This window comes from Caretta caretta, chromosome 3 (assembly GCF_965140235.1).
Source record: "Caretta caretta isolate rCarCar2 chromosome 3, rCarCar1.hap1, whole genome shotgun sequence".
NCBI lineage: Eukaryota > Metazoa > Chordata > Testudines > Cheloniidae > Caretta > Caretta caretta.
In genome coordinates, this window is record NC_134208.1 from 153,167,501 (window position 1) to 153,190,320 (window position 22,820).

The 22,820-nt window shown below is 43.6% G+C and overlaps 1 protein-coding gene across 4 annotated transcripts in view; it reads left to right on the plus strand.

Annotated features, from left to right (window-relative positions):
- The window catches only part of DAAM2 (dishevelled associated activator of morphogenesis 2), a 246,236-nt gene that overhangs the window by 164,226 nt on the left and 59,190 nt on the right, over positions 1-22,820 (plus strand). For all 4 annotated transcript variants that reach the window (XM_048843468.2, XM_048843471.2, XM_048843469.2 and 1 more), the window contains exons 6-11: positions 3,549-3,882; positions 15,695-15,805; positions 16,554-16,657; positions 19,162-19,228; positions 20,044-20,161; positions 22,000-22,138. In XM_048843468.2, coding sequence (XP_048699425.1) covers positions 3,549-3,882; positions 15,695-15,805; positions 16,554-16,657; positions 19,162-19,228; positions 20,044-20,161; positions 22,000-22,138 — 873 coding nt within the window. The remainder of the gene's footprint in view (positions 1-3,548; positions 3,883-15,694; positions 15,806-16,553; positions 16,658-19,161; positions 19,229-20,043; positions 20,162-21,999; positions 22,139-22,820) is intronic.

The window sequence follows — 22,820 nt, forward strand, 5'->3', positions numbered from 1 at the left end:
TTTTGGCTTGGTTTAGCCACATCTCACTCCTGTGTACTTTAGCTGGTCACTAATCTATCCAGCAAATGCAGCCTGTTCTGCTTTGAATTTCAGGCAGGGCAGAGGTCCAAGGTTCGTCAGGGTTGTACATGCCTCCTGATCCAAAGGCCGCTGCTGCAGCTAGCCTGGGAAACATCGCCTTGACTGTCAGTAGGGTGGGAACATCCTGCCCTCCCCCTATGCCCCCCCCGGTTTATGTTTTTTCCATCTTTCCCAAGCTGTCATTTCTCACAGTGAGCCTGTAGCACAATCTGTACAGGGATAGGTCTGAGAATAAGACAAGCAGTGGGGAAAATCACTGCCACATAGGCCTTGTCTACATTAGGATGAGAAAAGGAGTACTTGTGGCACCTTAGAGACTAACCAATTTATTTGAGCATGAGCTTTCGTGAGCTACAGCTCACTTCATCGATGAAGTGAGCTGTAGCTCACGAAAGCTCATGCTCAAATAAATTGGTTAGTCTCTAAGGTGCCACAAGTACTCCTTTTCTTTTTGCGAATACAGACTAACACGGCTGTTACTCTGAAACCTGTCATTAGGATGAGAGTTTTGTTGTTAAGCTATGTTTGCTAATATTCAAATTAACATGTTTTAAAACCCTAGTGTAGAACCCTGTTTTTTAACATGAGTTACGCTGGTCAAGATAAAGCCTGCAGGGAGCCTAGAGTTTAATTCAACCAATCTGGCACCTATTTAAAGCACACGCTGCCTTGTCTATGCTGGAACTTTAGAATGTGTTACACAAGACACGTTAACAAACACGTTCTGACATCACACCTTTACAAAACAAGGCCCTCATGTGCAACATATGAGGCACGTGGGAGGCTAATTTTGCACACAAATAACACAATGATGAAGGTATTCTTCCCTAGAAATGCGACTGCACGCCTCGTACATGCACAAGCATGTGTGTGCGTGCGCCTATGTGTACACAGATGCACAAAAGCACGAAGCAAACATTATGATGTCAATGGCATTCAGCTTAGGAGCTGAACTCTCCCATCTGTCTCACACCCATGTGGACCACAGAAAAATACAATGAGAATGACATTTAGTTCATGAGCTGGACTCACATTCACTGTATAGCTTTTCCTGATGACAGGGCACTGAGTGTTTTGAAAAGAGAAGGTGACGATCATAGCTTCATCCTACATCTGATGTCAGTTGAGATTGGGAGGTAGTCCAGTTTACTTCCTATTGAGTAACAGAGATTAGTGTTTTGCTCTCTGGACCAGATAGGATACAGGAAAATCCCAACATTGTTTGAAACTTCGTCGTTAATCAAGGTCTATGATATCAGTCTCTTTCCTGCACCTACCCTTCTGCTGGAGTGACCTCACCCTAGAAATCCTAGCAACGTTTCTCTGCCATTAGATTTATTTGGGTATTGTGCTTGTGAGACTGTCTCTGTGCCTTTCACAAATGATTTGTCACCTGGTCTTCAGAGCTGGGCTGGCAGAGGTACATGAAAGTCACTGACTTTCATGTCTTGCACCAATAGCCAGTGCTCCATCTGGAAGTGGAATTCAGAAACCCTTGACTGACCAGGCTCTGAGTGATTTTCTTGAACCACTGGAGAATGCTTTGTCCCCAGGGCGGTGTCAGTCTTATTCTCCCCTTAGCCCTGGAGCTATGAGGATGGCAATGCTTTTGCTGCTCGGTTTTGGTAATGAGTTTGGCAAGCCCTTGGATTCACAAAGGAACTTGGCAAGAGTCACCATGAACAAATAGATCTGAAGTAAATGTTAGGACTCAGAGCTGATAATGTGTGTTGTAACATCCTATTCGGGTTAGAACATGGAGAAAATTTCAGGCCTTTCTGGGCCACAGCTGGCAACACATCTAAAAGTGATCATTTCATGGCCATCTGCTAGTCTGCACAAAATAATTTTGGTCTCAGTCCAATTCTCAGTGGACACATGCATGACAGACACAGCACCACCACAGTTGGCCATGACTGCCTAAATTGCAGTCTTGGCAGAGAGGCCAGCAACCGAATGGGTCACAGACCCTGAACTACCCGTTAGTTTTCTTGCAAAGAGTTAGAATAACAAAAAAGGGTGTTTGGTGTCTTACTGAATTCCTAGCGCACTCTGTGTGGTCCTTCCATCTACCTGAGGGGAGAGGGGCTTCTGTTCCCGTGGCTCATATAGATAAAGAGGGTAGGATGGTACACCCAAAAGACAAGTAATTTGTGATCAGAGCAGTGTGAAACTTGGCAGTTTTGCTGAGCTGAGTTAATGAAATCCCTCTTCTCATTGTTGGTGCATGTGTGTTTGGCCCCATCTAAAAGTTGCTTTGAAGTTCAGGTCTGAACAAACCTCAGAGCAAAACTCATCTGAAACCACCAAGTTTTGCCTGGTTTCTGCTCAGAACTGTTGGTCCAAGTAAGCTGAAGGTTGGCAAACTGTTTAGTGTATCTGGCCCAACTTTCAGGTGGGCCATGAAATTTCCTGTGTGGTAAAGTGGAGTACCAACCAAAGGACTGGCTGACATATTTCTAATGTAATTGTATACTAATACATAACTGAGGCTCAGGAGTGTTCTTGTGCAAGAGACAAAAACAGAAAGCAATGACACACGCTTGGAACCGCTCAGTGTTCACAAGTTGGACAGGGAACTGGATAGGATCCTGTTCACTTCACTTTGCATAGGACCCCAAAATCTTAAGCCTCCTGAAAACTCTCAGTGAAACTCAGCTAAAACCAATTGGGTGAATGTGTTCCCAGTATTGTTGCACTGACTTCAATGGACTCCGTTAACTTCAGTGGATTAATTCCAGGGATGAACTGACCCATTGTGTTTTTATCTTTGGTTTGAATGAAACTATAGACCCTTCCTTGAGATTAATCTATGTTGTATCCATCCAGATTGGTGTGCGATCTTTATCTGAAACCAGACATGTTTTGCCTGGTTTCATAATGAAAGTTTGACACACAACCCTAGTGATTTGAAAAGTGACCCCAAACTTGGAATAAAACGGTGTTGGAACATGCTGTTCCTTCTGCAAATTCACTGCCCACATTTCTAGTCTATTTGTGTCCTCATGCCAGACCCTGGTGGTATCCATGGCGGCCATTGAGTCTGCTCCCTCCTTAAGAACATCTCCTGCCAGCAGAGATCCTACAAGCCATTTTGGGAGTTTTGCCTGATCCAGGATTGTAGGTGTAGGCCCTATAGATTTGCCAGTATGTAGGAATCTTTTCACCGGCCATTGAAATGCAGCAGCCATTGTGGTTGAATGTGGTAGTTATTCTACAGTAACACTGTCCAAGCACATAGGACAGGGGAAACAAAAGGTGGGATTCGAAGCAGACACAATGCAATTACCTAAATTGGAAAATGACCATGACAAGAAGACTGACTGTCTGTGACATGTTGCCTGGAATCATCTGGAGTTCTTTAGGCTACTGACTGCTCTGTTCTTAGCATCACAGTTTCATAGTCTATTAATTTGATGCCTATTGTACAGTTTGCCTTAATTCTGTTTTTCTCCCTTTCCCTTCAGGTTTGTGACCAGGTTTATTGAGCTGGATGGCCTGACCTGTTTGTTGAACTTCCTGAAGAGCATGGACTATGAGACCTCAGAGAGCCGCATACACACATCCGTTATAGGGTGTATTAAGGCACTGATGAACAATTCCCAGGGACGGGCACATGTCCTGGCCCATCCAGAAAGTATCAATATCATCTCCCAGAGCTTACGGACTGAGAACATCAAGACCAAGATCGCTGTGCTGGAGATCCTCGGGGCTGTCTGCCTGGTGCCGGATGGCCATAAGAAGGTCCTACAGGCCATGCTTCACTACCAGGTCTATGCTGCAGAGAGGACAAGATTCCAGGTATAAACACTCAGCCAACAATGCACAGCACCGTGCATCTTGAAAAGGGTGGCTTGTACTTATACACAGTGTACAACATTGTCAAGGCATAAAGTCCATTTTCCTCACCTGGACTTTGGATCAACCAAAGTAGTGTCAACTCCCCACATAGATTTGTCATACACGTTCTACAGCCAGTCACTACTATCAATGCTGATTTAAAGCTACTGTGCTTTACCTTAAAACTGAGTCTTGCTGTATTAATGAAAGAATTTCAGTAATCTCACACTCTAACCTAGACTGATGTCATCTATTGGGTGCCTGATACCATACTGTTTAAGTGCCAATAGCATAAAGGCCCAAGGAGCTTCTGTAATGCTTTTGAGGTCAATTCTGTCATAATGCAGAAAGTATGGAGTAAGTGATCTATAACAAAAGCCATTAATAAGCCAACATTTGCCAGTTGTTACTCCACAGTTAGCACAGATATTTCCTGCTCTAAGTATAGAGGTAAAACTCAAAGATAGATCACTGACTTTCTGGTTGTGGGGATTATAAACTGATGCTATGACCTGCCTCTTCCTAATGAAACAACCATCCTGATGAGGAGAAACCTTGTGAGCTCTGTGTTAAGCTATGGTTCCTAAACATATTGGCACTGTACTAGTTTACTGTTCTTATAGTACAACCCTATATTCCTTCCATGGGTGAAGTTTCCATTGGGTTTTGCCTGGCTACTATAAGGAGGATAATATACAATTAGGTCCTAGAACCTTGTTTACATCAGCCATTGCCCCGACCTCCCATTTCAGTTTGTGCATAGTCTAAGCTTCAGTGGATCTTAAGCTGCTCTAAATTTGAGATTGTAAAAGTAGTTCAAGCTCCGTGGAAGTTTGCAGCATGCACAGCTGAGTGGGAAGTGGTCACTGGTCACCAACAGCAGCTCATGTGGTTGTTTCTCATCAAGGTGAGTCCCAGTACAGAGGGTCAGGGAGTCAAGTGGCTTACTGCCCAGGTTACACGACTAGGATTCAGGAGACCTGGGTTCTATTTCCCAGCTTTGACGCTGATCTACTCTCTGACTTTGGCCAAGACGCTTCATCTCTCTGTGCTTCTGTTTCCACATCCACCCTTTTTCTTGTCTGTTTAGATTGTAAGCTACTCTATGCATTCACTGTCTCACTACGTATTTGTACAGAGCTTAGCATGCTGGGGCCTTGATCTCAGTTGCAGTCTGTGTTAACTCAGCCATAATGACAATAGGGAGCTGGGGAGACTAAGACTTCAGCCACAAAAGACTAACGTACCGGTAAGAGGTTGGGAGTCACTGATCCAAAGGATGGAGTTGGGGAATGGAAGCCAAACCAGAGAGTGTACAATGGTTAGTGTACTGTAGTCTGCATGTAAGAAAGAGAGGACAACCTTAAATCTTGCTTGTTTTCTGGTCATTAGCTTAACTGAGGAAGCCTTTCTGAAGCTTGAGGTTGTTTACACTGGAGGCGCTTTGGGGTGACCTCGCGTGTTTGGCAGTAATTCACAGCCCCAGCAACTTTCAATCAGATTTTAATTCTTTGTCCCAACTCGACCGAGCTGATCTGTTGAATAAACCCATATGCTGTAGAAATCCCAAGTCAACTCGAGGGACTCCTCTGTGTATATCTTTTTATTTGTCTCAAACTGAGTAAATGACTGGGATGATAAATCATTGCTGGGCCAGTGTATGGTAACACATCTCATCTTGTACAGCTGGGCCTTTGAGAAGTCACGTCTAGTGATTCACAGAAGCTCTTGTGAGCCTGGGGGAACTTACTTACTATCTCATCCATGAATGACCGGAATGCACAAATAATTGCCTTTGTCAAATGTTTTTGCATTCGGGGGCGGGGGGGGGGGGGGCGGGAAGGGGAAGGAAAGAAAAGTGTTTGCTTCCTCTTTTTAAAAGCAAACAAAAAAAACCCATGTGATTAGCAGCAGGGATATGCTCCTGCTTACTAATTTTGTAAAGCCTGTCCCCAGAAACTGGAATGGCATTTTCCACAGAGTTCTCTCCAACAGGTTGAACCCAAGCAGTTCTCATCTTAACTCTGAAGAAGTCTACAAATACCTACCACTGCCACCCTCCACCTATCTACGTCTCTCAGTGGATCAGTGGCAGCATCCCAAGTGAACATGGTCCATGCTCAGTGAAAGGCAAGGAAGGAAGCTGATGCCACACTTTAAGGTTCTCAGTTAAGAATGCCTGTGACATAAAGCTTCATATTTCATCTGTCAAGTGTGAAGCACTGTTACGCTCTAGTCCTGGCCTTGGCTCAGAGTGGTCTTGCAGTTCCTTGACAACCAGGCCAAGGAAGAGGGATATGCACGTCTCTGCTCTACTGGGAGATCTGGAGCTTTCACTAAAGGGGTGAGGTGGCTGAGCCTAAGGAGGCACTAGAAAAGCCAGCTTGTGCCTTTTCTGTATGTGCCTGGGAGATAATAGAGGACTGAGTCTGGATTTAATACAATAAAGCAACGACAATGCCCTTTTTGAGCAGCTCTTCACTCTGGGTCTTGGATCTGCAGCTTTATAACCAAGGCTTTGCAAATACTTCACAGCTCCTTTGGCTTCCAAGGACAATTTTGGTGGAAAATGTCTCCTATCACCTGAGCATTTAATAGCATCTCTCAGTGCATGAGTTCTCTGAAGGGTTTAGAGCTTCCTGCTTTAGGTAGATTCCAACCCATTGCTCTCTAATTCCCTTCTCAGAAATTCTCTCTTAGCCTATAAAACCAACTCAGAATTTCCCCAAACATGGATCTGGCATTAACACAATTAAGCCATTAGAATTCTTCCTGAGTAGTGAAAGCTAATCAAAAGCAAACTCTACACAGGAGGAACAGGAGATGCATATTCTGAACATGCAGAGTGGAAACAAATTGCTCTGGCTCCATTGTTCATGACAAAAGATGAAATTGTGGATTGGTCTCATGAAAAGGATGCCTGGAATCCCCCAAAGGCTCTGCTCTGTTTTCACATAGATGATGAGACAATAGGCTATTTAAGGGGACAGCAGATGAGCCAAAGAGGAGGAGGATTTCAGCATCTCAGGCTTGGAAGCTGACAGAAATGGGACTATTGGGCCCATAGAAAGTGGGGAAGATTGAGCTTCTCTGGAACTTGGCTTGAGCTCAGTCTTTGATATAGATTCTAAGGCCAGAAAGGACCACTCTGATAATCTTCTAGTCTAACCTCCTGCATAACACAGGCCATAGAACTTCCCTGAAGTAATTCCTGTTTGAACTAGAGCACATCTTTTAGAAAACCTCTCACTGGTGTGTCTTACAGAGTAACTTAAAGATGAAAAAGCTCTAAAACTCTGGCATTCTCATTAGATTTTGTTTTGCTTTAGAATGGAATTTTCTGCTGGTGAAAGGTGCTGGGTTGACAGCTCTAGATGGGAACAGAGGGAAAGTTGCAATACACACAGCAGCTGTGCAAGCCTTGACTCACTGCCTCACTACTGTGCTTCAACCCTCACCTCCTGGGACTAGCTAGTGAAAGGATGAGAGAGGAGTTCAGTCTTCATGGGCTATTTATTTTGTAGGATAAATAAATAGCCCATGAGGGTTGCCACTTGTGATGGCATGTTGAGTCATATGGAAACCTGGGATTGGACTGAGACCTGACAATTCATTTCACACAAGGCATCAGATGGTTCTCACCTTTTGGCCAGTATTGACTCAAGTTAGATGGAGACCAGTGACGTAGAGGTGAAAAGTTCCATGTGCCTTTCCCACTCCCCTGAGCCATTTAGTCCCTCCCTCTTTGACTTTTCGTGGCTTCTTTGTAAGAACAAACAACACTCATCACTAATAATGAAGACCATGAACTATAGTCGGTGACTCTGAGAGTGGCCTTTCCCTCCCACTCCAGAACATGTGCTTTCCCCCAGTCACCATCCTGACAGCAGTGATACATAATTCCCTGTTTCCCCTTGCCCCTTTTGTTGCTGCCTGATCCCTCCTCTTGTTGAAATCCTTGTGCTCCATCTCAGCTGCTCACTGATTCTGGATTTAGCATTTTTCCCAATAGCACCAGCAATGAACGTCAGAATTTCTCTTTCTCTCTCTCTCCCCTTGGATCTTCTTTGGCAACCTCTCTCAATAGCAGATGATGCAAGGAGTCAGTGAGTAAATGTGAGACAGCTGTTGCTGGAACCATTTTCTCCCAGAGAACTGTGAGAGAGTTTTATTTTCCCTTCTCCCTGTTTCTTTTCTTGTCTTGGTGGAATTCCTAAATGGTTTTTCTCCTTCTCCCTCCCCCCACTTCCTCACAAGAATGAGGAAGTGAGGGTCAGCTTTATTTATTGGCAGCTGTCTAAAACTTAAGCCTCTGCATAACTCACTACTGACAGCTTCAGATTGGAGCACTGATTAGTTCCCACTTGCATGTGCCTAAGTGACATGGATTAGTGTGTGGAAATCACACATTTAACTCTGAACCAAAGAACATTGTATTCTCCTTGTTACAGGTTGCTGCTCAGTCTTAAGTCATCTCTGGTCTTCCAGGCATGACTTACTACCCGGAATGCCTACTATAGTACAACAGACTTCAACAAATGAAGAAGTAGCAGGGAGATTACAAAGGGAAAGTTGCTACTTTGGGCCAATTTCTTACTTTAGGTTACGTTGCTGTAACCAAAGTACTTTGGTTATGTTGCTATAACTCTTTTGACTTGAATAGAATTGATCCTGTTTTATACCAGTGGAACTAAGATCAGAATCCAAACCATTGTCTGGACCCAACTGTTGTAACTCCATTGAAATCAGTGTAGCTGCACCAGTTTACACCAAATGAGGATCTGGCTCCACCACTATAAATTCTACTGAAATTCATTTGTGGAGATGGATTATTTTATGGGACCTTGTAGAAAATATAGACAATTCTTTTGCTAAATCTAGGGGTTAGTGTGCTAAATTGGAAAAGTTCACACTTGGGTCCTACTGGAAACTACAGTCTGAATTACTGCCTCTTCATAACCAAGCCATCATTCTATCTACAATGGGTCTGACTCTGACTTCACACTGGTACTAATCTGGTGTAACACTCACTGACTTCAGTGGAGTAATTCCTGATTTGATTTTTGGAACAAATTGGTCCTGGTGACTTCGGTTTAATTTATCAGATGGTATTAATCTAAGAGTTTTTCGAAAGAACTCAAATATGAAATTGAAGAACTACTAACTGTGGTATGTAACCTATCACTTAAATCAGCTTCTGTACCAGATAACTGGAGGATAGTTAATGTGATACCAATTTTTAAAAACGGCTCCAGATACAATCTTGCTAGTAAGCCTAACTTCAGTGCCAGTTTCAAGCATTTTGCCTATCAGACACATGGATGAACACTATTTTTTTGTTGGTGAAGGAGTCAACACAGGTTTTGTAAAGGGAAATTATGCCTCCTCAATCTATTTGAATTCTCTGAGGGGTCAAAAACCATGTGGACAAGAGTGATCGAGTGGATATAATGTACTTGGCCTTTCAGAAAGCCTTTGACAAAGTCCCTCACCAAGGGCTCTTAAGCAAACTAAGCAGTCATGGAATAAGAGGGAAGGTCCTCTCATGGATTGGTAACTGGTTAAAAGATAGGAAACAGAGGGTAGGAATAAATGGTCAATTTTCACAATGACGAGAGGTAAATAGTGGTATCCCCAAGGGATCTGTGTGGGGGCCAGTGTTTTTCAACATATTCATAAATTATCTGGAAAAAGGGGTAAACAGTAAGGTGCTAAAGTTTGCAGATGATACAAAATTATTCAAGATAGTTGAGTCCAAAGCCGACTGCAAAAAGTTACCAAGGAATGTCACAAAACTTGGTGACTGGGCAACAAAATGGCAGATGAAATTCAATGCTGATAAATGCAAAGTAATGCACATTGGAAAACATAATCCCAACTGTACTTACAAATTGATCGTGTCTAAATTAGCTGTTTCCAGTCAAGCAAGAGATCTTGGAGTCATTGTGGATAGTTCTCTGAAAGCATCTGCTCAGTGTATAGTGGCAGTCAAAAAAGCTAACCATGTTAGGAACTATTAGGAAGGGCATAGATAAGAAGTAACTATCATAATGCTACTATATAAATCCATGGTATGCCCAGATCTTGCCTATTGCATGCAGTTCTGATTGCCCATTTGAAAAAAGATCTATAGAAATGGAATAGATACAGAGAAAGGCAATGCAAATATTTAGGGGTATGCAACAGCTTCCATATGAGGAGAGATTAAAAAGAGTGGGACTAGTCAACTTGGAAAAGAGACAACTAATGCGGGATATAATAGAAATCTTTAAAATCATGAACGGTGTGGAGAAAGTGAATAAGACAGTGTTTTTGTTTTTTAGCCATTTACATAACACAAGAGTCAGCTAATGAAATTAATAGGCAGCAGCTTTAAAACAAACAAAAGGAAGTATTTCTTCACACAGTTCACAATCAAGCTGTGGAACTTGTTGCCAGAGGATGTTGTGAAGGCCAAAAGTATAACTGGATTCAGAGAAGAACTAGAGAAGTCCATCAATGACTATTAGCCAAGATGGTTAGGAATGCAACCCCATGCTCTTAGTGTCCCCATGCCCCTAACTGTCAGATGCTGGGACTGGATGACAGGGAATGGCTCACTGAATGATTACCTGTTCTGTTTATTCCCTTGGAAGCATCTGGCATTGGCCACTGTCGGAAGACAGGATACTGGGCTAGGTGAATCACTGGTCTGACCCAGTATGGCCATTCTGATATTTTTACACTAGTCTTAGAGGAGAATCAGCCAGCATATCTCCAGATTTCACCCTTCTGATGCTCTCCACTGCTAAGACTTCAGTCATCTTATTTCACTGTTGCAACCTCCTCCCTTCCAGCTTCCCCCATCTTCCAACCCTGCAGCTTGACCAGAATGCCACTGTCAAGATCATCTTCCTCTTGCCAGATGCATCACTGGTTTTCTCACTCCTTTTACTGCTAATAGTTAGTTTCTCCTTTTCAGTTTTTTACCAGCCTTTATCTCTTGTTTCCTTCAGTATACCCTTCCCACTTCCTCATGTTTGCCCCAGCTTTTTTCCTGAGCTGAGCGGTCCGATTTGCCCATTCTGTACCTTCTTTCATGCTTTCCTTTATGCATGAACCATTTTTTATTAAGATATGACAAGCCCCCTCTTTTCCTCTTTTATAATGCTCCTGAAACACAACCAGCATTGGGAAGTATTCCACCTCTAATGTCCACACTCTGCAGGACTGGGTCTCTTCCAGTTTGTGAGATGCTGCAGCCTCTTGTGCCAGTTAGGTGGAGGTTTTCAAAACCACCTAGGCGATCTGGACACCCAGTACCCATTAAAATTAATGGCAATTAGGCAATCAAACCATCTAGGTGACTTTGAAAATCTCAGGCTTAGTCTGCAAGTTCCTCCAGGGAGAGTTTATTAGCTTCACCTGGGTCACTGGCATGGGCAGAGCACCACCAGTGCTCTCTATGAGAACCAACTGATTTATCCTAGTAGAGCAGACATGAATAAATGCAGTGCACACCTAAGGGGACAGAGGTCATACTAAAATATCACACGAATAGTAATAAATATAAATGCATCTATTTAACACTCGGGTTTGGGCTGTGGAACCCCTATCTAGTTTCTTAGTTTGCTCCTCTTTGCATCTTTGCCCATAGTGTACGGTGGCAAATGTTTTGTCTCCTCCCTGTTCCCGGCTGAACATGCCTCTGCTCCAGCCAGTTCCTCTTTAGAACATGCTTCTTCCACCACCCCACAAACTTCTTCCATAAAAGAAGAAGAAAAAGAAAATGTGGAAAATAAAGCGACAAACACTCTGAACAAAAATCAAGAATTAACCAGACAAATTTTAAACTTCACCGCTTGGTTTCTTTCCTTTCTCCTGCATTCAGTTCCACTAGCGGATGCTATTTCTATTTGGTCTCTGACTCATTGTGTGACCATGGGTGAGTCACTTAACCCCTCAATGCCTCAGTTTCCCCCTCTATAAGATAGAGATAATGGCACTGACTTACCTTTGAGATCTGTGAATAAGTGCTGTGCATACTGAAAGTGCTCATTTATACATTGCCTTATTTATATCTGATTCTCTTTGAGGCAAGGATCCTATTATTGTTCTATAACTCTTCCATAATGTGCCCAGTGCACTGCTGGCACTAATAATTATGGTTGCCATCTTCCAAGGTTTTTCTAGGGGGACAAACTCATTGTGTCAGGGCATTGTAACATTTGTGCATCTTAACAACACGCTCATGCTTTGATTCAGTCTTATCGTTTTGCAAAGTGGTGATGCCACTCTGGCCTGGGAAGATATTTTAGGACACACTAATGTCCTTCATGTCTGGCTTTACATCTGACAGACCTGTCAAAATGCTAAGAGTCACCCTGCTTTCAGTTCTGAGTGAATCCCATTGTCAGATATAGGCCAGTGCTTCTCTCTTTACTAAAGCAACTGTTGGTGATTCCAGGCCACCTGGACTTACGCTCTCAAGCCATAATACACTAAGCTACACTCCAGGACTTTCACTGTGTGGTAATGGAGTCCATATAGGACATTATTACTCAGCAACCTTGTGCTCTGTAGATTTGCACCTTGCCTGGCTGAGCAGTAACTCACAATGCAGAGAAGCCCTTAGATTTACTGTGACCTGGGAGATGTTGTGTTAACAAGTGTCTCCCTGGGTGATGAGAGCTGTTGTGCAGTCACTGTCTAGAATCAAAGAGTAGAAGCAGTGTCTGGTTTTCATGTTTAGTATCACTAGAAGCATTGAGGTGAAGGAATATAGGCAGCTCAGTCTTCTTCCTAAATTTAGCCTTTTCAACTGGCGTTCCTTCCAGAACCCTATTGCCTGGCTTGTATTAAATACTAGCAGTATGGAACAGGGCCCATAGAAGGAGATTTGAGCAATCTGAGATTACACCACAAAGGGACTAAAAAGAAGTAAATTAAAAAGTAGAATCCTTTATTCCCATTTGACTTGCTTCCACCCCTCAGAGCTCATCCAAACCGCTTTGAGGTTTGCTGCTTACTAAAGGAACCTTATCGGATGTCAGAGATGAGGAATAATAAGATTAAGCAAAAACTTTCCTCGCTTAACTAGTAAGAAAAACTTTTATAACCATAAAATCAATTAGTACACAGAGATGTGGTGAAATCTTCACAGGAAATGTTCAAGTCAAGACTTGAGCATCAGCCACTCCAGAAGGGTTAGGGATATTGGAGAACTGCCACACCATGTGGGGTAGAGACTATGACCCTTTAAGGACTTCATGACTTTATAGTGCTCCCTTCTAGATCAAAGTGATGGCAGAGGATACAATGCTGCTTACCTCACTCAGCGTTTTTGTTTCTGTTACCCTACAGTCTCCTCTGCCCTGCCCTGCCCTGACTACTTTTCATATCCTATTCCCAGCTCCATTGCAGGAAAGGGACCGAGAACTTTAGCAGATGTCCTTCGAGCTGGATGGCTAGTGGGTCTGGATGTATAAATGATACTTTATAAATCTTAACATTGTCTGTCTCTCATACATGTCCTTATCAAACCACAAAAATATATTGTAGACATGGACGAGCATATATCTGCTCTAGCTCAGCGATGTCTTCTCCAAATAATTGATGTTTCTTGACTTTGAACAAAGGGAATTCTGACTGAAGCAGGTTTGTGCAAAGTTTGGGGGAAAACAAAACAAAAAAAACTTACTTTTTGGAGCTGCTGTTTTAATGGCTGGGGAAATCCTGCCCACGTCATTCCAGAGACCTAAGGCTTTGGATTTCAATTTCAAAATCTTGGCACAAAATCTGAAGTAACAGAATTAAATTCTCTCTGCTGTTTCTCCTCTGCTTTTTGGCCAACTCAGGAACTTTGGGTTTTTTGGATGTGTTTGAAGACTGGTGCCCATTTATGGTGAATAGAGAGCAGGGGTGGGTGTCGGGTGTCCACTTGAGCAATGGGAAGACATTGTAGTTGTTGGATGATCAAACGCCGGGGGCAGAGGTGCTTGCAGCTGGCACAGAAGACAAAGCTCAGACTTACTCGGCCCACTGAGCTGTTGAGAAAATGCTGACTGTAGAAGGGGCTTAGACATTCAAGCATGTAGTAACATGGAGGTGTATATGCTATGTTCAGTTACAGAAAAAGATCCCAGAGAGTCCTAGGCTGGATCAGAAAGGTGTATAATAAATAAGAAAAGGGTTTTAGACCATTATACAAGGCATGGATTATGTGACACCCTTATCTCCATAGGGATGTACTTTTCTGGAGGTGGCCACATTACACCTATTAAACTGATTACAGGCATGGAGGGACTTGGCTAGGAATGAACAGCTTTCAGTAGCCAGGGTCCAAAAGCCACTAAGTAAAAAATGAACTTCCTTACTCAATATCTCTGCTCCGTGTGTGTATTTTAGCCATACCTGCTGAATGCATTACATTAGCATGTTTTAGTCCTATTCTCCCTGTACAGCCAAAATACCTTTAGAAGACTGAGCAGGATTGCATTCTCCCTAGTGCATAAGCAGCACAATTGTCAACTGAATTCTGATTGTGGGGCTTTTGTTTAGTGTTGGTGATGTGAGAGGCAGAAGCTGGACAACGTAGTTATCTTCCATGTGGAATTTGCAGCTTTGACAGAAGAATCATTTTTGGATTTACAAGTGGAGCACACGTGACCTGGAATCAGTGAGAAAGGATACATATAGAATGACACAAGTCACTTATGACACTAATCAGTTTTTAAGGGGACCTCTGCAGCGTGAGTTCAAATGGAGTTGAGCCTAATGAGGCTGCAGGGGGCATTTGGCACCAAAACACATTAACTGTGTTTTGTTTTAATTCTTCCCTGCCTCATAACATCTCTTGGTACTTCCAAACCCACTGGTGATATCCCGGAATCCATCATTCTGCATCATAAATACCGGATGCCATGACAGTGATGTGCTCTGGGATATTGCCTGCAAAGTAGGAAGATTTAATAAAGATTAGCTCAAAGATATTTGAGTGCCAAATGCTTCTGTAGCTTGTTTAGTGGGGAACATCACCATGGAAATCTGGGTTTAACTCCACTTCCACTTTAGCTCTGCAGCTCACCTCTAAGCTCTAAAGAGTTTGCAGCTGAGTGACCACAGGGGCTCTTCCTGTTGTGTACAAATACATAAAAGAAGCTCATAAAGACTTGAGCAAAAATCTGCCTTATGTCAACTAAACAGAACCCAAGGAACAAATGGAAACCAAAACACCTCCAAGGTCTAGGTGCAATGATACGCTTCCAGAGGTGGCTCTCCCCAGAGGGTAGTTAATGTTTGGGATTCTCTATCCCCTGAGGCACTGGCAGAATCCACTGTGCTAGACTCAAGAAAAGAATGGAAAATTACATGGATGCCACTGGTATAAATGGGCCAAGATGCATTAACCGTGGAGATTCTGTCTTGCACATACAGAGTTAAACTGACTGGAAGATCTGGGCTAGGGAAAGTCCTCTTACTGCTGCCATATGGATCATATTGACCGGGACTTTAATGGGAAAGGGTGGCAGGGATTTGCTTTCCTCCAAAGCACTAGGCAGGGATTCTCCATCAGGATCAATTTTATTAATTAGTTTTCTTGGAATGCCCCAAATTGTAATGAATGTGGACAGGTAGACATGGCCCCTCCTCTGAAGCACTTACACTCTAGCAGAGATGTGACACATCAAAGGCAGTCTGACTCTGCCCGACATTCATTCACAAGGAGCTAATGTGGGAGCTGGAAAGTAATTAATGTTGTTAGTCTCCTCTCACCTCACCCCTTGTGTTTCAGACATTGCTGAATGAGCTAGACCGAAGCATGGGGCGCTATCGGGATGAGGTGAATCTCAAAACAGCCATCATGTCCTTTATCAATGCTGTTCTGAATGCTGGCGCAGGCGAGGTGAGTCACCGTCCTGGAAATTCCATGTACAACAGAGCTGTTGCTACTGAATTATTTGCTTTGGAAATGGCTATTAGACCAAGGCGTGAGTCTTTACAGTGTATTTAGTGGGTTAAATTCTTGGAAAAGGTGCTCGACTGGTCTTATCAATCCTAACTTAAAACATCGTCCTCATTCTTTGCTTGTAAATCCCCATTGAAGCCCTTCCTGAGCAGAGACACCCCTTCCCCTCCCCCCCCCCCCCGAAATACGCCAGTGTGTATGGTGGTTTTGTGAGGTTCATAGATGAGATCTTGAATGAAGCCTCCAAAATTCTTTTTGCTTGTGACCCAGGCTTGGAAGTGACCTGCTCTTGGATCATAGAGAAAATACCAGTTGCTTTGCTCTTCCTCTGTCCCTTGCTGAGCAACTTGTAGAGCATTGTTAGGTCTCTGAGGGCTCCCTTCTCAGAAGGATACATGGAGCTGATGGTAGTTATACGAGGACTTTGGTTTTGAAGGGGGAACCGCAGGATACACAGTCACCCGAGAATGACACAGTGACTGAAGGCCCGGTTTGAACTTTTTTTTCTGATGGAAGGGCTGGATTGTTGAGAGAAATTCTGAGTGAGACCAGGGGAAGTGAGCCTATCTGTAAACTTTTAAACGCAGGAGAGGTGATATTCAAAGTAGGAATTTACCTTTAAGTGAATCTATCCAAAATCTTTTGGAGTCTGATGAGTTGGGTTTTTTTACCCCACTTCTGTAAGGACAATTTGGAATTCCGATTGCACCTGCGATATGAGTTTCTGATGCTGGGAATTCAACCTGTTATTGACAAGCTAAGAGGACATGAAAATGCAACATTAGACAGGTGAGTCGTGCTGTTTGACAATAGACACTCCATTATGGAGCAGTAGTAGCTGTTCCAGAAATAAGGTTTCCAACTGAGTTTCCATTCAAGCTTGCTGTTGGGTCTCTCTAAAAGACACGCATGCACGCACACATGCATGCATGCACGCACGCGCACACAGCATCCTCAGAATGGGCAGATTGGTTATGGAGGCAACATGAAAATTTTTGGACAAAGAGTTCCGGAACTGTGCTTCTAAGATGTAGATGATCATCAGTAAAAACTGTAAAAACAAGCAGAAAATGCCACCACCCCACAACCCTGATAGGAAAGAGCAAGACCACAGTTCAATAAATACATCAAATCAACATCTACACAGGGCTAATGTTCTGGTTCTTGAAGTCATATTTTAAAAGTTAAGGCATTAAAGAGGCGCTCCAGTGTGGTACATCTGCTTTGGTGACTTTAAGTTCTGAAGCTCGCTGCATTGACTGAGGCAGCTTAAATTAAACTCTTCAGAAATCTACAAGCCAAAATAAACTTTTTAGAACTAGGTGATTTGACTGAGATACCTGAGGATCTTGAGGAACCTGTAGAAGTTTATCAGATTATAAAGTGAGGCAATGCGGAACACAAACCTTGGGAGGTATGGCATGTGGTGTTGTGTTGTGGAGCAAATTCTCTCCTGTGGTCCACCTGTGCATGGAGAGGGAATGCCCCCACTGCTGTGCTACTTCCCATTCCTCTCCCCCATTACCCTAGTTCAAACCACTCCCTGAGGACAGGGCTAGTCTGGAGGTACCAGGTGGCTTGGAGAGAGGCAGCAGTTTCTGCTGGAATTACATGGATTGGAAGACTGCCAGATCAGGCCCCTAATTTGCAAGACGCAGGCTGTCCCATCAAAACTGGAGATTCCTTCAAACCTCAGTATGGCTGGGAATACTGTGAGTGAGATTTCTACTCAAGGATCAAACCATGACATGCCGCAACCTGACACTTTGTATAAATACCTGGTTAAATCCAATTGCCTCTCATGAAGGATAGCAAAGGAGCCTCAAGTCTTTGACTCAGAATATGGAAGTATGATGCTGGAATTCTCCTTTTACACACATACCCCATTGTATTAGCACTACTGGGCCAGATTGTGCTCTTATGCTGGTCACAAGCTGGCCAAATGGCTGAAGTCAACGGTGTTACTCTGGATTGACACCATTGTATGTGAAATGAGAATCTGGCCCACTAGAATAGTGATGATTTGTTATCCAGTAACCAAGGATGTTCAACAGGAAGTCAGTGTTGCTGCTGCATCTCACAAGTTACAATGGAGCAAGGTTAGACAAAGAGAGCATGGAGCCCTCGGGGCTAGTGCAATTTGAGGACCCCAAGCACTATGACAAAATCCCTTGTGTTTAATGGAATACTTGAAATTCTCTGTGCTACATGTCATATACAGAATGAGATTATTCCAGCAGTCTGGCAAGCAAGCAGGGCACATGGATTTCCCCCTTATGCAGTGAGTGATATGTCAGTGAAGATACAGCATGTCATATGCCTATTGTGACAAAGTTCCTGCTCTATCTTGGTGGGTCTTGCGCTTATTGGCAGATTTGCTTGCCTTGGAGCTTCACGGTAGCCCTCAGCTTGGCTGTTTTTCTGAACCTACAGTCCAGGTTGACTCCTCTTGTGTTTGACCAGGAGTTGGGAGGATTTGGGGGGAACCTGGGCCTGCCCTCTACTCCGGGTTCCAGCCCAGGGCCCTGTGGAAGGCAGCTGTCTAGAGTGCCTCCTGGAACAGCCGTGCAACCAGCTACAACTCCCTGGGCTATTCCTCATGGCCTTCTCCCAACACCACCTTTATCCTCACCATAGGACCTTCCTCCTGGTGTCTGATAATGCTTGTACACCTCAGTCCTCCAACAGTCTGTGTTCTCGCCCCCAGCTCCTCACATGCACACCACAAACTGAAGTGAGCTCCTTTTTAAAACCCAGGTGCCCTGATTAGCCTGCCTTAATTGATTCTAGCAGCTTCTTGATTGGCTGCAGGTGTTCTAATCAGCCTGTCTTGTCTCCAGAAGGTTCCTGATTGTTCTGGAACCTTCCCTGTTACCTTACCCAGGGAAAAGGGACCTACTTAGCCTGGGGCTAATATATCTGCCTTCTGTTACTCTCCTATAGCCATCTGGCCTGACCCTGTCACACTATTTTATTTTAATTTTTAAGCTCTAAAAGCAACAATCACCTTGACATAGAGACTTAAATGGGGATTATCAACTTGTTGAACCCCAGGCAGTCCACTCTTCCCAGCTTGTCATTAAGCCCCATTAAATACCCTGTCCTCTGAGCATGACAGAGTAAATATTCCAAGGTGTCTGGACAGTCCCATCATTTGGGGGGTTGCCTCATCAAACCTCCATTATCGTAGCCCTCTGTCAGGGAATGGAGTGCCTCTTCTCCCCTGCCACAGCTTTGGTCCAGGTGAGAGTTGTGCCATGTGAGTTGGTTGGATTTGTTTTCCTCTTTTCTAGGCACTTAGATTTCTTTGAGATGGTGAGAAATGAGGATGATCTGGAACTTGCCAAGCGGTTTGATGTGGTGAGTTGCCTATGTGGGAGCTAGAGTTGCCAGAGGCTGAATATCTGCTTTGGCTGCTGAATGCAAAAGCCTGCAACTTTCCCAAACAGTCAGCAGGGAACAGCCATGGCTGCTAAAGGGATGATGAATGCTCTTTGCTGTTTCTCATGTACAGAATGGGGATAGTACACGTGAACAATGAAAACATTAAACACTGCCATGACTCCTGCCAAAGGGCTTGGACAAAAGCGTTTTCCTCTCTGCATTGTGCAGAGTTTTCAGGGACGGAAGAGGGCTGGGGTGGTGGGAACTCATTCTCAGTAGTCCTGGGCCTGAACCAAAATTCTGGATCCAAATATGCCCTCGCTTTGAGAGAGTTCAGCTCTGGGCGTAGCTCAGACCCATCTCCGAGTTTTCCAATAACAAAACCCAGGGTACGTTTCTGAAGGCTGTCACCTGGGAGGTTGTGGAGACAGGGTGGCATTTTAGAGGAGATGGGGAGGGGTAGGGCCACAAATGTTGTAGGGAGGGGAAGAGTAGATGGAGCAAGCTCAGAGGTATGTCGTCCCACCTTTCCAGCCTCCCAACCCTTTTGGGAACTGTTCCTTACTGCCACTGCAACCAGGTGTGGCAGTGCAGATCCCAAAGGCCCAGCTGACTCCCTATCTGCCAGCCCCCTTCTCACTGAAGCCCCTCTGCTGGGTCATCGCAAAGGGATTCCTGCCTTTTGCAGTCTGCCTATCTCTCTTGTTGAACAGTTTTCACTCCTGGATCCATCTTCCACTCTGTATGTTTCTCTTCCCCTCTCTCTCATGTTATTTCTCTGCCTACTCCAGATTCACATTGATACAAAAAGTGCCTCTCAGATGTTCGAGATGATCAAGAAGAGATTGAAGCACACGGACGCCTATCCCTATTTGCTATCAGTCCTTCAGCATTGCTTGCAGATGCCTTGTGAGTACATCCCTGCTTCCTGGGGCAGAGGGGAGTGGGAAGCCTTGATATAAGAAAGGGACAATAGATCACAGGAGGAAATGCACTTTCTCTCTGATACAGCAAAGGCTTGTTCAGACATTGTGGGTGAAGGAGCTAGGATTTGACACTGACCCCAACCAGTGGATTTTGGAAGCTAACAAATGACATCTTAACTCTCTGCACTTTCAAACAAAATTAAGAAGTTGGGGGCCTCCCAGCTTGTCACAAACTAAGCTTTTTTTTGGGGGGGGGGTTAAATTAAAAGTTTCAAAGGAGAGAGATAGAGCTCTTGTGCTCTGGGTCTGGGAACTCCCAGGCGTGGGTGCCATTTTGAATTTTATCACAACTCAATAAAGAATTTAAAAAAAATCAAATAAAACCTTTGTTGCCCATTGATGGGGAATCTCCCAATAAGCATGTCTTTGGGCTGCTGTCTCATGGCAATACATCAGGCTTTCAGACCCTAACCAGAAAACCAAATCAGCATTTTCTTTTTGAAGGGTATGATATCAATGGGTTCTTAAAGTTATTTGATTAAATAATCAATTGGTAATTACTGATTGATGCTTTCAAAGGGTAATGGCCAGGAAAGAGCCTTTAGCAAGATCATTATGCAACTGTTTAACCCAGCTCTTTTAGGAAAGAGTCCTGGGGAGTGGTTTTAGTAAATTTCACCCAGGCTTGAGCAGTGAGACTGAGAAGCTTAGCAAGGAAGGTGAGGGTAACCCTCCTGATGTCTTACCAAGAGGCTACATGCAGAGCACTATTGGGCACCTGCTGGATTTAAAAGTACAGTCACCCACCTAGCAGTTGTATGACAGTCAATTCTTTAATGTGGTACAAGACAGCACATATGCTTTGGGGCTCAGGGTGAGCCCAGAATGTGCTACCAGAGGAGGGCTAAACTTGATAGGAATGTTGTTGGGTTAGAGGCACAGTTCAGCAGTTTTGAAGTATTTAATAAAAACTTATGGGTATTTAAAGGGCCAGACTTTGAAATCCATTGGGCCAATCTGCAGTGCATTTCCTGCTGTTGTGTGTACACTGTGTGTATTCCTATCCAAGATGGGTCCTGGCTCCTTCAATGCATACCAGAGGGATCAGGGTTTTTTTTTTGTTTTTTTAACACATTGGTAACTTTTTTTTATAGCTTATGTGCACAAAGTTTTATTGAATTGAATTACAGATAACTGAGCATGCAAATTGTGAATATAAATATTTGTAAAATGCCTGGTCACTATGGTATCTAGATACTCCCCTCCCCCCACACAAAAATCCTCCCCCAGCAAGTAGCAAAGTCACAACTCTGACCTATGGAGACACCTCTGTAGGTGCATTTCTGCACACACTTACCTGATCTGCAGTAGAAATATGCAAAAAGAACAGGAGTACTTGTGGCACCTTAGAGTAACAAATTTATAGTTGGTCTCTAAGGTGCCACAAGTACTCCTGTTCTTTTTGTGGTTACAGACTAACACGGCTGCTACTCTGAAACCTGCCAGTAGAAATATGGAATTTGAATGTGCAAATTAGGTGTATGATTGTGCATGCACTTTTCACACTAGTCTGATTTGATAGGATTTTACACCCTTGTTGCTCAAGTGCAAATGACAATACAAGGCGCAATATCGTGCAGAACCAGGACCGATGTTCTATAATTTACCTGCAATGTGGCATGCCTTCCCCATCCCCAACCGTTTTGTTAAGATGGGTAAAAAGAAAGCAAGGAACATTGGCCTATTGTCTGTGGAATACAGGGATTCCAAGCACCTTCGGATATTAATATCAACCCTTGTACATTGGTGTTTCTCCTGCAGATAAGCGGAATGGGGGACATTTCCAGCAGTGGCAGCTGTTAGACCGCATACTACAACAAATCGTTCTTCAGGATGAGAGAGGGGATGATCCAGATATAGCTCCACTGGACAACTTCAATGTCAAGAACATCATTAAGATGTAAATTGTGTTAATTATTCTTACTTAATTCTGTTATCCAGTACTCTAGGTGTAAATGCCACTTGAACAAAATACCAGGTCCCTGCACTGAGGATCTTACATCTAGATTATATTTTATTGTAATCTGTTATAAATTTTCTAGTTAATTGCTTTCCAAACTGTAGCCTAATCTGTTCCTTATTTTCCAGGGTATGTTTTACTTTCCTGTGCTCTTTGAGTTCTGTTAGCCTTAGAGCTGGTGGAAAATCAAGGAAGAAAAGTCATGAAAAGTGAACAAAATTGTTTTTTTCTTTTTTTCAAAGTGTTGATGAAAGTTTCATTGACATTTTATGAAACTTGACCCGCTCTACTTAGATCTTCTTCATCAATGGCTTTGGGTTAATTCAGGAAGATTTCAAATAACATAAAGTAAATCAGCAGCCAAATAGCATAAATAACTTTTATCTCTCCATAAAATATCTGCTCCCTCCCTCAACCGCACGTGGTTTTGGCCAGTGGTTCTCCAGTTACTTCATTCTGTGAGCTGCTTCATGTGAGAGAGGTGGTCACATGAGCCGTCCCTCCTCCCAACTCTTCTCCCGTGCACCCATTCCTTGTGCTGCACTATACCTTCCAATGCCAAACCGTTTGATTGTGCAGCCCACCAGCATGACCTCTGGGGACCGCCCACAGCCCATGAGCT